Source organism: Nanorana parkeri, unplaced genomic scaffold, assembly GCF_000935625.1.
Source record: "Nanorana parkeri isolate BGI_ZX_2015 unplaced genomic scaffold, ASM93562v1 scaffold2820, whole genome shotgun sequence".
Classification (NCBI taxonomy): Eukaryota; Metazoa; Chordata; class Amphibia; order Anura; family Dicroglossidae; genus Nanorana; species Nanorana parkeri.
The window spans coordinates 35605-49948 of NW_017309088.1; the positions used below are offsets into that span (position 1 = coordinate 35605).

At 40.3% G+C, this 14344-nt stretch overlaps 1 protein-coding gene across 1 annotated transcript in view; it reads left to right on the plus strand.

Annotated features, from left to right (window-relative positions):
• LOC108802353 (cadherin-related family member 2-like) overlaps positions 1-14344 on the plus strand; it is a gene marked incomplete at its 5' end in the record, with an annotated part of 79876 nt that overhangs the window by 33127 nt on the left and 32405 nt on the right. Inside the window, 7 exons of the mRNA XM_018574217.1 lie at positions 325-396; positions 2449-2498; positions 4414-4565; positions 4662-4764; positions 6304-6392; positions 7276-7356; positions 10491-10568. Coding sequence (XP_018429719.1) covers positions 325-396; positions 2449-2498; positions 4414-4565; positions 4662-4764; positions 6304-6392; positions 7276-7356; positions 10491-10568 — 625 coding nt within the window. The remainder of the gene's footprint in view (positions 1-324; positions 397-2448; positions 2499-4413; positions 4566-4661; positions 4765-6303; positions 6393-7275; positions 7357-10490; positions 10569-14344) is intronic.

Here is a 14344-nt window from a genome sequence, read left to right on the forward strand (position 1 = left end):
CATTGCAGACGGGATTTTTCATACTTTTAATAAATGCCATGACTGAAAAAAGGTTTAGAAACACTGAGATAGACATATTGTGATTTCTTGACTGCAGGACAAATAGACAGTAGCTAAATGGGTCACTAGTTGGATACACAATATATGCTTGAATAGTGTTTGTCTGTATTTATTACTTTACATTAAGCTGCTGAAAGGTCTTTGGTAACTGGTACAATTTAAAAGATATCTTTGAAAAGTAGAATTTTAATTTTAAAATGTAAAATTTCAAAAGTAACTTTATATACTATTATGTATTAATATATTGTTTTTGTCTCTGCTTAGTGACCCAGAGAGTGATTATACAAGATGCCAATGACAATGCCCCAGAATTCTTAGAAAGTACACAAGCATTTGGTACGTTCTAACAAAGATTTACCCCATAAGAACTTGCTTACTGTACTTTTAGTCAGGTAAATTAAAAACTGAGAGACAAAACCAAGGCTTTTATCAAACATGTTTTCATGAACAATATTTCTTCAGCCAAAGTGAAGTGAGCCGAACTACGTTCGGCTATTCACTCTGGCTCAGTACGGCTGATGTCAGCCGTACATTGGCTGCCTTCGGCTGCACTTCGGTCAGCCGAACATGAGCCGAAGCGCAGAAGGACTTCGACTCAGCAGATCCAACATCTGGATCGGCTGAGCTGAAGCTCCGGCAGCTCATTCGCTGCCGTTCACCCCTATTCACATAGGGGCCGATGGGAATGAGTGAATAGCCGAATGCCGCAGAGCCATGGTACCGAGCAGAATAGAAAATCAATGAAAATAGTCGGAAAAAAAGGTTGAAAAAAATTACAAAAATGTAAATAAATAGTAACATTTAAAAATAAATAAATATTTAAAAAAAAACACAATTGGGCGGAGCTAGCAGTGACAGCTAGCTCCGCCCAACTGTTTCCTATTGGCCGGAACCTGCTAGAGTCTTCTAGAAGGTCGCAGCCAATGAATAACAACTTGATGGAGCCGGCCGTGACGTCACAGCCGGCTTCGCCCAGTTGTTATTGTTTAATGACAGTTCAGCGTCCCCAGGTCATTTGGGGATGCTGATCTGTCATTACAACTAGCCGGAGCCAGCCGTGAGATCACGACTGGCTCTGCCCAGCTGTCATTTGCGAAGCAAAAAGCCGGCCTTCTGCAGGCCGTTCGCCCGGCTTCGGCTGTCACTTCGGCTAAGTCGAGCCGAAGCATATGCCTTCAGCTCGCCTGAGCCGCTCGGCCACCTTCGGCTGCTGTACGGGCTATAGTGAATAGCCCGTACAGCAGACCTTCGGTTCGACTGAACCAAAGGGCTCCGGCGGCTGAAGATAGCCGAAAGATCAGCCGAAGCTACGGCTGAAACCTTCGGCTCCTTCATGAATTTCCCCTTTAGTTGCAGCTATGACATGTCTTCTATTTCTATTCTGCAAATGATCTCTTTTCATGTCTACATCTTAGTGACTGATAACACTTAGTAAGTGGCAGCATCTCATAGTAAAAAGAGGTTTCCCTGCCATTTTTGCCTGTTGTGGTTAGTGGATCTCAGTCTCCTATAAAGAGAGCCGCTAGTCAAATCACAACTGCTAATGACAGCTTGAACTGTCATGTAGGATTTAATAAACATGACTTTTAACAAGGGTAGAGCAAATACCGCTATACATTCTCCGTAGGACACCGCTGTTTTTACTGCACACTACACCTGTATTTTACAAGTCATTCATTAAATGCAGTCCATGATGTGTCCCCCAAAATGTTCGCTGAGCTGTGCTACAAGACACTCAGTAATTGGAGGAGAGGCCAGTCACATGACTTTGACTGGTGATCAGGCTTGCTTGGTGCCATAGCTTTTTCTTTTTTTTCATTTATTTTAATAAATAGAACTTTGCTTTGGAATGCTGAAGCAAGCAAAGCACTAAACACATTGAAAAAGCACATTGGCGTGCTTTATAAATGTGCTTGTGTATTTTTTTTATTTCTTTTTAAAGCAGCAGTATAACCATGATAAGCCCATATCACTGCTTTATTAATGGGGCCTTAAGTGAACTCATGATTCAGTAATGACTTGCAGATTTATAACTGAACCTTACCGAAGTACTTACAAACTTCCTTATTCAAGACTCAGGTGTAAAATAACTTTTTTTTAACACCACAGTAGGTGTGAGAATAGATTTCTTTGTTTCCTGAGCAGATACACATCACAGGATGCTAGTAGGCTGCATTATCCTGGAAAAACACGGTCACCACAGTATATAATGTAAACTAAAACCATACATACCGGCAACACACACCTACATTAGCAATATACAATTATCCTAAATTAGTATAGCAACTAACATTTTTTCTTCATATTTTGATAACACCTTTACATCTAGAGCAGAATTTTGCATTATGATGTCTGTATTGTTTGTTTCATTGATTTATATTTCTACAGTGGTAATACCTGAAACTGCTGTCATCAACACTGAAGTGGCATCTGTCAAGGTACTTTTCTTTTTATTGTAAATTTGCAGTGCTTTATCTAAAATGACAGACATCCCATTAGTTGTATGTAAAAAAAAATGGTGTGATCCGACAACATACAGTACGAACCTATACAAGGGCTGCAGATCTAGCAGTTACTGCAACTGCTATGGGGCACAGTATTAATGGAAGAAACAGACATCAGAGAACATTGGACAAGCCCACCTCTGACTAGATCAACTTGGCTTGCCTCGTAGCTGCCTTTCCTCAGAGAGAAATAGGGGTATCTGAAAAATGCTAATTGTCTGGCTAGTTTGCTGAACCTAAAGTATGGAAGTAAGTAAAGGAAGTCAGTGAAAAGTTATAAGGCCTTATCTGCACTTTTCTTCGGAGTTAGTTGCTCATGGTTTTGGAAGTCATAGGATTAGCATACAGCCAGATAACTAGAACTTGCAGAATTAGAGCCTATCCTCCATCTTTAATTTAAGAAAGGTTTCTTTGAAAGGTTAGGAGTTATGCTGGAGTTTAGGGCTAAAACTAGGGGATAGGATAAAGTTAAAGAGATATTGTCACCTTGTCCTTGCAGGGAAAGGTGACAGTGTCTCTGCAATTAGTATTCCTTGCCCTCCTTATACTCACCCACTTGCTTGCATCCCTCACAGCTCCTTTCTTCTCTGAAGCTGGTGGGAATACCAAAATAAATATCAGTGATATTTAGTGATCCTCTGTGTGCAGAGCAAACATTGGAGCGATCAGCTGATCACTCCAGTGTTTGTAAATGACTGGGGACACATAGTACTATGTGTCCCCAGTTATGAATGAACAGGAAGTGCTTTACATCACTTCCTGTTCATGCATGAGTTTCTGAATAGGTAGTAACACTCAGAACAGAGGCTTCTCCCCATTCAGAAACTGGATGATATTTGGAAAGCCTCTGTACTTCCCATTCATTTAGATCAGAGGCTACAGAAAAAGAGATAGATTGAGGACTCAATTTCTTTTTCTATTTTAAAAGGAAAATATCAGGGGTCTGTTTAGACCCCTAAATTTTAAAATATATTAAAAAAACACACCCTGGAGGCGGGGTGCATGACATCAAATGCTCGGCGTCAGGTGACGTCAAACGCACGTTGGGGGGGCACTTTTTTTATCTTTGACTCGGTCGCAAAAGGAGCTAGCTACGGCTCTCTGGGGGAGCATGTGACCAGCTCCCCTGAAACAGTGTCCAGGCTTAGTAGTTAATCGCTAGGCCCAGGCATTGTCACATGACTGATAGAGTAACATTACTACTGCTTCAAGATACCAACAGCAGATTTGAACATCAGCTGTGGAGGGCAAGAAGCTGTGAGGATGCACTGGTAGGGTGAGTATATGGGGGTTGAGGATCCCCTTCGTATAGGCACTGTCACACTTTCCCCCTCATCGGCAGGGTGACAGTGTCTCCTTTAGGTTAGGAGTAAGGCTGAAATTTAAGGCTAGGGGTTAGACTAAAGTCTAGGGTTAAAGTTAGGAGTAAGTGTGCAGTTCAAATTTAGGTTGAAGAGTGGGGTTTAGGGTGAGTTCTTTGGATATGACTGATGCCCTGCAGAACCATCACATGCATTATTAGTATCAAGGAATGTTTCATCGTATACAATTTATTGATACCAAACCTTTATAAGCTGATACTCCCTTGCCAAAAGTAGCTGCAAAATGTGTCATAAAGCCATATCTAGTTTTCTCTGTAAATGGGCATCATTTAGAGCAGCTAATGGAAACAAATGAAGGTCATACATAAAACTGCTAACAAAATTAAATAGTAGAGTAAAATAACAAAATAAATTAATAAAACCATATTTTTCTTTTCTCATCCTTTTACAAATCAGCATAAATTTGACATTGTGTCCACTGTGGCCAAATATTATGAATATTTAGAGTTTTTTTTTTTTTTTTGCAGGCACAAGACAAAGACAGTGGGCTAAATGCTGAGCTAATCTTTTCCATTGACAAAGTGGATTTTATATTTTCAACTGGTGGAGTCCAGCAACTTGGCAATTTATTCACTGCCATCACCATTAACGAAAATAATATTTACATTGGTTCCATCAGGTCAGTGATTATCATAACGATTAGCAAATTTGCCTTCATTTACATTGATCTCAAGTACAAGGAATCATGAACATGGACACTCTTTTGTCTTTGCAGGGTTGCCAGCAATCTGGATAGAACATTAAAGGGGCAATACAATGTAACAGTCAGAGCGATGGATAAAGGAAACCCTCCACTTATTACCACCCGCTCTCTAACTGTAAGACAGTAACCATGCCAAAAACTGATGTAGTCCACCCGAAAGTGCAAGTTTTGATATGTATCTGGGTACCGCTCCTGCCTGAGTCTGGTAACACCCTTGAATTCCCGTGGTTTTGTCCACCCAATGCTGTAAAGGCCACACTGCCAGTTTCTTCTTTCTCATACTGGTCTACTGATAACGTTCACACCAGATCTGTGCTAACCTAGGAGCTACTGCCTACTAGTTTGCATGTCATCTGTTAAGTCAAAAAAACTATTTTTTTTTCTCCAGAGATCTCAGGAGTTCTCAGAGTTTTACAACTAGAGCTCCCTGGATGGCATTGGTGACATAGCTTTAACCTGCTTCAACTTCTCTCTGACCAGGAGAATCTAGCAGGGTAACTCTCTGAAGTCACAAAGGCCTCCTTCGAGGTTCCTTCTCTCACTTACCTTCTTGCTCCCAGAGTTTGCTATCATATGCACACTCCAGGATGGAACATTTGTCCCTCTATTCTGTAGCTATTACATAAAGGTAAATTGTGGTGGCTATTTTGGGGTGGTCCAAGGAACGGGGGGGAGGGGGAGGGTATGATTACCGGTCTTTTACTTAAAATGTTGGTTCACTGGCTATATGTGGCTTCCGTTTGTCACTGATCCAGGCCAAAAATGCTGTAAATGAAAGTCAGAGTTTCAGGTTTCAGAGCACACTGAAGCCAACGCAACAATATTAGAGCCAAGCAACTAGCCTGTCCAAAAGGAGAGGTCAGCAAGAACAGCTTACATGTAGCTCATATGATAGTTTTTTTAAGACACGAGGGAGTTCTGCTGCCATATGAAAGCATCCATATTTTTAGATTTATGCAAACACCGTTGCACAAATTTAAGGGCAACTATTCAGTTATTAGCTTTCACTTTCAAAGCTTAACTAAAACTGAAGAGAAAAGCTGATTGGTTGATATGAATAACTGCTCTAGATTCTGCCTGCTTCAGCTTTGATAAATTCCCCCCATCATCTTCAAATTACAGTAGTAAGAAAGTTAAGACTCCAAAGACAACGCAGCAATGTTGTCAGGAATTTTTTTTTTTTTTTTTTTACTTCTATAAAGAAAAGATTTGCTGAATATGCAATAAGAATATTGAAGCTCAGGGAATGCCAGTGGGCTGGCGGCCATTGTACGAGACATCAATCAAGATAGATTGATGTACGCTTTTACTCTCACTAATCTATCTCATGCTTAGATCTACATTATAAATATACTAGCCAGGTCTATATATGATAAATATATGATAAATCGATAAGCACCTACAGGTTTATAGTAAACCTTTTAAAGTGATCTTCTTGAGTAAATAAAGATGTAGATGCTATATATTTTCATGTTATGGTAGTTGGGCCCTTTTAGTGCATTATGAGATTTCTTAATAAAGGTGTATTATGCTTTTTATGGTATACCAGAAATAAAACCGTATATATAACATTTTCATTTTTATTTCATATTATACAGTTATTACATTAGTAATTCTCATTTAATGTATTCTTGTTGTTGTTCTTTGCCTGAAGATATTTACAATAGATGAGTCTTATCGATCTATATTGCGCTTCTCAAAGACAGTGGATGAAGTGACAGAAGCCGTGGTCTCGATCATGGGGTATGAAGTTATATATATCATGTCAATTGATTTATTATAAAAGGTTTTTTCCATCTTGTATAATAAGTGTAAAAGCACACATCTTAATAAATGTGCCACAGTATAAGCATTTTCTTTCCTGGCATACTTCTTTTTCTTTAAAGTAGATGCAGTTCTTGTACTAAAGGGCCCTTGAATTGTAAAGTGGTAAAGAAAATAAATGACACCCATGTTACGTGTGCATATTACATTAGAATGTTTATAAACTGGTAAAGATGAGCCAACCCGGTATTTTTTTAGCTTTGTATAAAGTGGAGAAAGGTTTGCACTATTTTCAAGTTTCTATTGTTGCTTGTGTCCCTGATGGGAATATTTCCCTTCACTTCGTGTTTCAAGAAAAACTGTTACTCCATGACACACAGGGTGACTCCTGGAGCTCTAACTCTTCTTCACTCTACTAAAGAGGTGTTTTATTGCTGTTAGTGTCTCTGACCAGGTGGGAGAGGAGACTGGAAGTGAAGGGAAAATTTCTCAAAAGAGACACTAACTTTTCTGCCCAGCTCCTTTGATTTTCTGATTAAAGGATGTCAGGCAGATGTCAAGAACCAGCTGAAAATTGCTCAGTGTATGGCCAGCTTTGGCTGGAGTATACCACCCTGGCTGTGCTGTCTGATTGGGCTGTGAAAATTTCAGATTAGGCTGGATCACTTTACATGGTATGTATAACATCTCCTACATATGTACTTCAATTTTGTATTCAGCTCTTTGTCTGAAGTTCAGCTTTTAAGTAGATTTTCTGAGTCAAACATAGTGGTAATATCACTTAGATAGCATTAGCAGTTCAGCTGATGATTGCTTTTAGTTGCATTTTGATATTATGCATGTTAATGTTTTTGTGTAACAGGCAACTGTCAATGGCGACTGGTGCATCAGTATTTGTCTCTGGGATTGAATCTGAGGAAGACACAAGCAGAAAAAATTCTCGGTAAGTTACAGGATGTTAATCTTAAAGGGGTTCTAAACCCTCCGTTTTTTTTGCTTATATCTACTGCTAGCAAGCAGTAGATATAGGCAAGAAGTGTAAAAAAACCACAAAAACGCTTAAAATCATTTTAAACTTACCTCGTTATCGCTGCTCGCTCCCGCGCCGAGAATCAGGAACTGCTCGTACGGCCGCAAAGGATCTTGGGGCGGGCGCATGCTAAGTTCCAATTCTCGGCCGGGAGACGAGCAGAGACGCAAGGTAAGTGTATGGACACGTGCACCCGCCTGCAGACACCGCTGGATCGGAGAGACAGAGCAGTCAGCGCTGGATCGGAGTGACGTCACATCGCTGGAGGGACACATGAAAATATGGGGAAAGAAGAGGAAGATCGGAAAAAGAGACATCATTTAAGGTAAGTGCTAACATTTACATGGGGGGGAGGGAAAAAATTTTTTGCCTTTAATATCACTTTAAGTATTGGTTTGCTTGTAATAACAGGTTATTAATTGGCTATAGTTATTTATATAAACTAACAAAACATTGCCAGAATTTTTCCACATTATTTTGGGAGAAAGACCGTCTCCGCTGCTCTTTAGTGAGATTATTTGACAACAATCAGAATCCCTCCCTTTAAAGTACACCTGTGCCCACCTTTAGACATTAACTTATCTACAAATTCTTAACAAGCAGTAAAAGAGCTTTGAAGTAAGTCATCCCTGAGCTCTCTAGCTATTTGTACTGTAAAGAAATTCATTCTCAAAATTCCTTAAAGATCACAACAAAGACTCTGAAGTTCGGTTTCTGTTGATAGCTTAGAACCACCTGCTGCATGCTTACATTAGAGGGCTGGAAAGCTGCCAAGATCCTGATGCAGTAGACCTCTGTATTAGGGCCCGTGCACACCTAGGCGATTTATCATTCAGTGGGGGATTTATTTTTTGGACTGAGATTTCACTTTTACTTGTAATATTTTTTCTTCTCCTAGAGCTCAGTTATTCTTTTATGTATTCTTTTAACCAGTAGAAGTCTAATCTACTCTATTCGAAGAAAGTATAACTTTTTGTTCTGCAAGTGTGTAAGGAACAGACACTTGTAGCATGTGGACCTGAATTAAATGTACTTTAAAATCTAATATGCCGGAAATTTCAAACTGAATAAAACTATTATCTGAGAAATAGTTCCACGATATCACCATATGGTGGAAAGGGGCCGCTCCAAGCAGGTCATTTTATTTTCTCCTGCTGCTAAACTGTGTTATGGTTATTTTTTTGAATGACAGTCCACCATACTTTAGATGTATACTTCTAATTTGTAATCTATTGTGGAATACTATCATAGTATGATGATAACCAGTGTTAAATAACCAGCAGAAGGTGAAAAAAATCAGTAGAAGTTAAAGCTACCAAAAAAATCAGTAGAAGTTACAGCTACCCAATACCCAAACCACCGTGTCATGCACTAACAAACATAACATGGTAAAATCATTGAGATCACATTTTTCCCCATCCTGATGTTAGATGTGAACATTAACTGAAGCTCCTGGACATTTATCTGTATGATCCTAAGCATTGGATTGCTGCCGAAGGATTGCCTAAGCATAGATAGTTGGCTAGATAATGCATGAATAAGCAGGTGTTTGTAATAAATTGTTTGGTGAGTGTATACGACCTACCTTACTTTTATAGCTGCAAGCATAAAATGTCTGTTAAAGTTCTGCTTCCTTAGTCACCTCTCCTCCCACTGCCTGCTAATAAGAAATTGAAGTGACAGTAGCACATTTAGGAAGTTATCCCATGCTGTCCCCTCTCATAGGCATTTACCTTATGTCAGACTGAAAGCTTTGACAACAGATGCAGCAGAACTGACATGTAGGAGTTTCTGAAACAAGGCTCATTATTTTTGCTTATAATGAAGTGATAACTAGAGGATATTATGTTTGGCTATCTTTAAGATACTGGAAAACAAGTAGTCTTTAGAGATTGTAGTTGTGCTTAATAAAGATGCATTTTATTTATAACGTTGTGAGGCAGGAGCTCAGCACATTCCCTGGATTTCATAAAGAGTGCCTATGGCACTCCGTAGAATTGTGTTGTGCATCTGCTTGACAAATGTTATGCTGTTATTTGTGTAAATGCTGTGCTTGCCCCAAGGACCGGATTTACCCTCCCTGCCGCCCCAAGGCCGGGTTCGACAATGCCCCCCCCTCATCGCCGAGGGAATGCGGGGTTGGTTTTAATTTTTTAATGTGTTCTTTTTTTCTAACCTTTTTATGACTTTGTTATCACTTTTTATTATTTTTTTACTTTTAAAATTTTTATTTCTCTTGTCATCTTTTACTTTTTTTTATTTTTTTTAATAATTTGTTAACATATTTTTTATTTATAATTATTTTCTTAATTTTTTTATATTTTTCTTACAATTTTTTTACTACAGGGGAGAGGGGGGCGGTGGGGGGAGGACGGACCGGCAGTCTAATTACTACAAGAACACTTGTAAAGAAACAAGTAATTTCTCCTATTCTACATTTAGCTCTGCTTGTGCAAAGCAGGGCTAAATGTAGAAAGTAAATTACCGCCCGAAACTCAATGTTCCAGGTGTCGGGTGATTCAAACCTGTGCCGCACCTCTGCTCAGTGCCGCCCCGAGGCCGGGCCTCGGTGGCCTTGCTGGGAATCCGGCCCTGCTTGCCCCATGTTCATGTACAGGTACATGAATTTGGCACAAGCACTGCCATACCAGGCATTCCGTCCTCAGTGCAGCTGAGTAACACTGAGCCTGATAAGATCACAGACTCAGTGTTACTGAGTTCCCTGCACGGCCTCTGCACTTGCCACACAGGCAGGTGCAGTGGTTGATGACGTTTGCTGTAAGGGGACGCAACCTAATGGGGAACTCTTAGACTCTAGTTCCCATCAGGAACTCTGAGAGACTACTTCCCCTTCAGGAGCTCTGCTGCTGATTGACAGCAGTTAGTGGGTGGATTCTGGATTTTTCCTGTAGAATGTTTCTTTAACCACTGCTGATATCAAGATGAATCTTTTGGCTTGATCTAGCCAGTCTACAGTAATGTTCTAGAAAGCATTAGTGTAAGTTTAGAGTGTTTTTTTTACCACTTTCTGATTCTCTCTCTGTTAGAGCTACACAACAAACGATCCTATCAGCATACTGTGTGTTCGCCAATGGTACTGCCATAACACCAGATGAACTCAGCAGGTCAGTATTTAAGTGTATAATAAAATATAAGATTGCATTGTGCACACTTCTCACTGTAGGCAATGCAGTAAAACCATTTTATGTACTGTATGTATTAGCTGACTATCATCCAATACTAGTAGCTTTGACCCTTTCAGATGACAGTTGAGCACGGAGTTCATTTCAGAACACCAAAAAAAAAAAATATATTGGCAGAGTTGAAATTATTTTTAGCAATTGTGAAGAGAATTAGAAAACCCAGTGTATCTGTTTAAGTGCTTCATTAAGATTGTTTGAGATGTATTATTTACAGTATATGTAGGCCAAGGTTTTGATGTGTTAAAGATAGTATACATTTCAACTGTCTTTCTGTTACATCTGTTATGTATATAACTAGCTTCAGCTATCATATCTTGCACTTTTAATGACTTGACCTTTATAGATACGCTACTGTATTATCTGACACTTGTCAAATAAAGATTTTTCCACACTTTCTGTTTTAGTCTGATGTCATTAAAGAGGCAGGGGGTAAGGCAAAATCACCAAAATGGGGACACCGACAGCAATAAAGAGTTGACAGAGATTCTAACATTTCCTATCATCTAAAACTAAAAAGAAAGTTTTGGCTGGAATTGGGCATTAAAGTGACCCTATCACTGTCTTAAAAGTACTCAATGACAGCCACCCTGTAATAGAATAGGCTGAATACTTACATAGTCAGTCAGGTTGAAAAAGACACAAGTCCATCGAGTTTAACTTATAGAGATGAGAGAAATAAAAAAGAAAGAGAAGAAAAACCTAGAACAGAACTGAAAATCTAAAACAGAACGCTATGCCCACAATTACCCACTCTTGATCCAGAGGAAGGCAAAAAAACACTGTTAGGCATAGTTCAATTTGCTCCAACAGGGGGAAAAAAATCCTTCCTGATCCCATAAGGCAATCGCATATTCCCTGGATCAACAATCTCTGGTGCTTAATATACTTATAAGAACTCAATATCCAGTAATATTCTGTGCATTTAGGAATACATTCAGATTTTTTTAAATAGTTAACTGAGCTCGCTAGAACAAGCTCCCTGGGGGAGTCTATTCCACATTTTCACAGCTCTAACTGTGAAGAAGCCTTTCCGTATGCAAAGGTTAAACCTCTTTTCCTCCAGACGCAAAGAGTGCCCCCTTGTCCTTTGCAGTGACCTTAAAGTGAATAATTTGGCACCAAGCTCTTTATATGGAGCATTTATGTATTTATACATGGTGATCATGCCCCCGCCTCTTCTCCTGAGAGAACAAATTCAGTGCAGCTAATCTTTCCTCATCCGTAAGGGACCCAACACTGAACCTTGGGGGACACCACTAACAACCTCAGACCATTCAGAGTATGAATCATTGATTACCACTCTCTGAATATGGTCCTTAACCACCTCCGGGCCGGCCGTAGTAAAAAAATGGCCGGCCCGGAGCTCCCTAGATCTGAGCGGGCGTCTTTAGACACGCTGGGCGCGCGCGAGCGGGAGATGACCGCAATTTAAAAACAGGCAGCGGTGCCTGTTAACATACAAGCGATCCGCCGGCTGTAGAGCCGGCGGATCGTTTGTATTTTGCAACGATCGGTGCGGGCCCCCCCCTCCGCTGCCCCGCCGCCATTGTCCCGCTGATCCAGGGCTCCGCTGTGCCCGGTGCGAGCCCGGGATCAGCATGTCGCTTGTGTCACAGGGGATCAGAGGGAGATCGTTATACGAGCTCCCTCCGGTCCCCTCTCCTCTGAAAGAATGCGGAAGTGTTGTATAATACATCACTTCCGCATTTTTGTGTCACTCTCCAGCTTCAGAAGCTGCAAAGAAGCTGATGGAGCAGATCTGTGCTTCATCAGCTTCTTTTGGGGGGTCCTAGGTGACATTAGGGGTCTTGGAGACCCCAAATGTCTCCATAAAGAGGACCTGTCACATATTTTGCTATCACATAGGCGGGTTTTATTAGCCCCCGTATGTGATAGCAATAAAGTTTAGTGAAAAAAAAAAGGAAAAAAAATTAAAGTCCCCCCCCAAAAAATTTTTAAGTTACACATAAAAAAGAATTAAAAAAAGACGATTGCGCCCATTACGCCGCACATGTTACATACCAAAATAAAGCTCTATCTGTCCCCAAAAAATGGTATAAAATTAATTTCAGTACAGCGTTGCATGACGGAATAAACGTCAGTCAAAGTATCGCAGCGCTGAATACTGAAAAATGGCCTGGCCAGGAAGGGGGTCTAAACACCTGGTCTTGAAGTGGTTAAGCCAGTTTTCTATCAAACAAAGTCCACTTATACTATATCCACAACCATTCTTCTGTCCAATTTATAACTCACTTCCTGATTAAAAGTAAGTAGGTTTGTTTGACAACTTCTGTCTTTTGTGAATCCGTGCTGACTATTGCTTATAATATTATTTTTAAGCAAAAACGTTTAAGTGCATGTGATCCGTAATCAAACTTTTAAATATCTTCTCAACTATTGAAGTTAAGCTTACAGGTCTGTAATTACTTGGTAAAGACTTTGATCCCTTTTTAAATATAGGCACCACATTGGCCTTTTGCCCATCCATTGGTACCATGCCAGTCATTAGAGATACTCTAAAAATGAGATACAATGGCTTTGAAATTATACAGCTCAATTCTTTGAGAACACGTGGGTGTAAGCCATCTGGTCCAGGTGCTTTGTTCACCTTAATTTTGTCTAACTGTTTCTTATGGACCATATGGACTTGAGTTACATCCTGCTCTTTGGTGTACACAGAGCTGAAGAATGTATTTTATAGATGTGCCTTCTCTTTGTCCCCAGTTACCAACTCTGAATTATCTTGTAAGGGTCTCAGCACCATCACACTCACCATCAACAAAGTCCTTTTTCACTTGAAGTTTTAGATCACTTCTCACATAGAGACAAACACCGCCACCTTTTCGTGTTTCCCGGTCTCGCCAAAAGAGAGCATATCCTAGAATATTAACAGCCCAATCATGTGAGAAACAAAGCCAAGATTCAGCAATACCAATTATATCATAGTTCTTCTCATGCACCAAAGCTTCCAAGTCTCCCATTTTGCTATGCAGACTTCTTGTTCGGCAGGTGGCAAAGGTTATCTTTGCTTGCTTTATAAACTCCCAGTTTTACTGCCATATGACACTTTGGGGTTTGCCAGATAGCATGCCCACTGCTGCTGCTATGACTTTTCAGGGTGTGTTAGATAACTTGTCCCCTGACGCTGCATGACACTTCTGGGTTTGTTGGATAGCGTGCCCCTGCTGTTTTTATATGACACTATGGAGTGTATTGGATAAATTGTCCCCTCCTGCTGCTATATGATACTTCAAAGTGCGTTGGGTAGTGTGTCCCCTGTCGCTGCTATATGACACTTCAGGTTGTGTGTAATAATGTGCCTCTTGTAGCTGCTATATGACATTTTGGGGTGTGTTGGATAATGTGTCCCCTGCCACTGCTATATGTCATTTAGGGGTGTTTTGGATAATGTGTCTTCTGCTGTTGCTATATAAGACTTCGGGCCGGAGTGCGTCAGATAACATGTCCCATTCTGCTGCTTTATGACATTTTGTGACATTTTGTGGTGTGTCAGATAACCTTTCCATTCTTGCTGCTATATGACACTTCAGGATGTGTTGGACAGTGTGTTCCCTGCTGCTGCTATATGACTATTTAGGGAGTGTTGGATAGCGTATCCACTGATGCTGTTCCTTCAGCTAACCCTTACATCACTGCTGTGTCCTGTAGTCATGTAGGGGATAACGGGAGGACATATG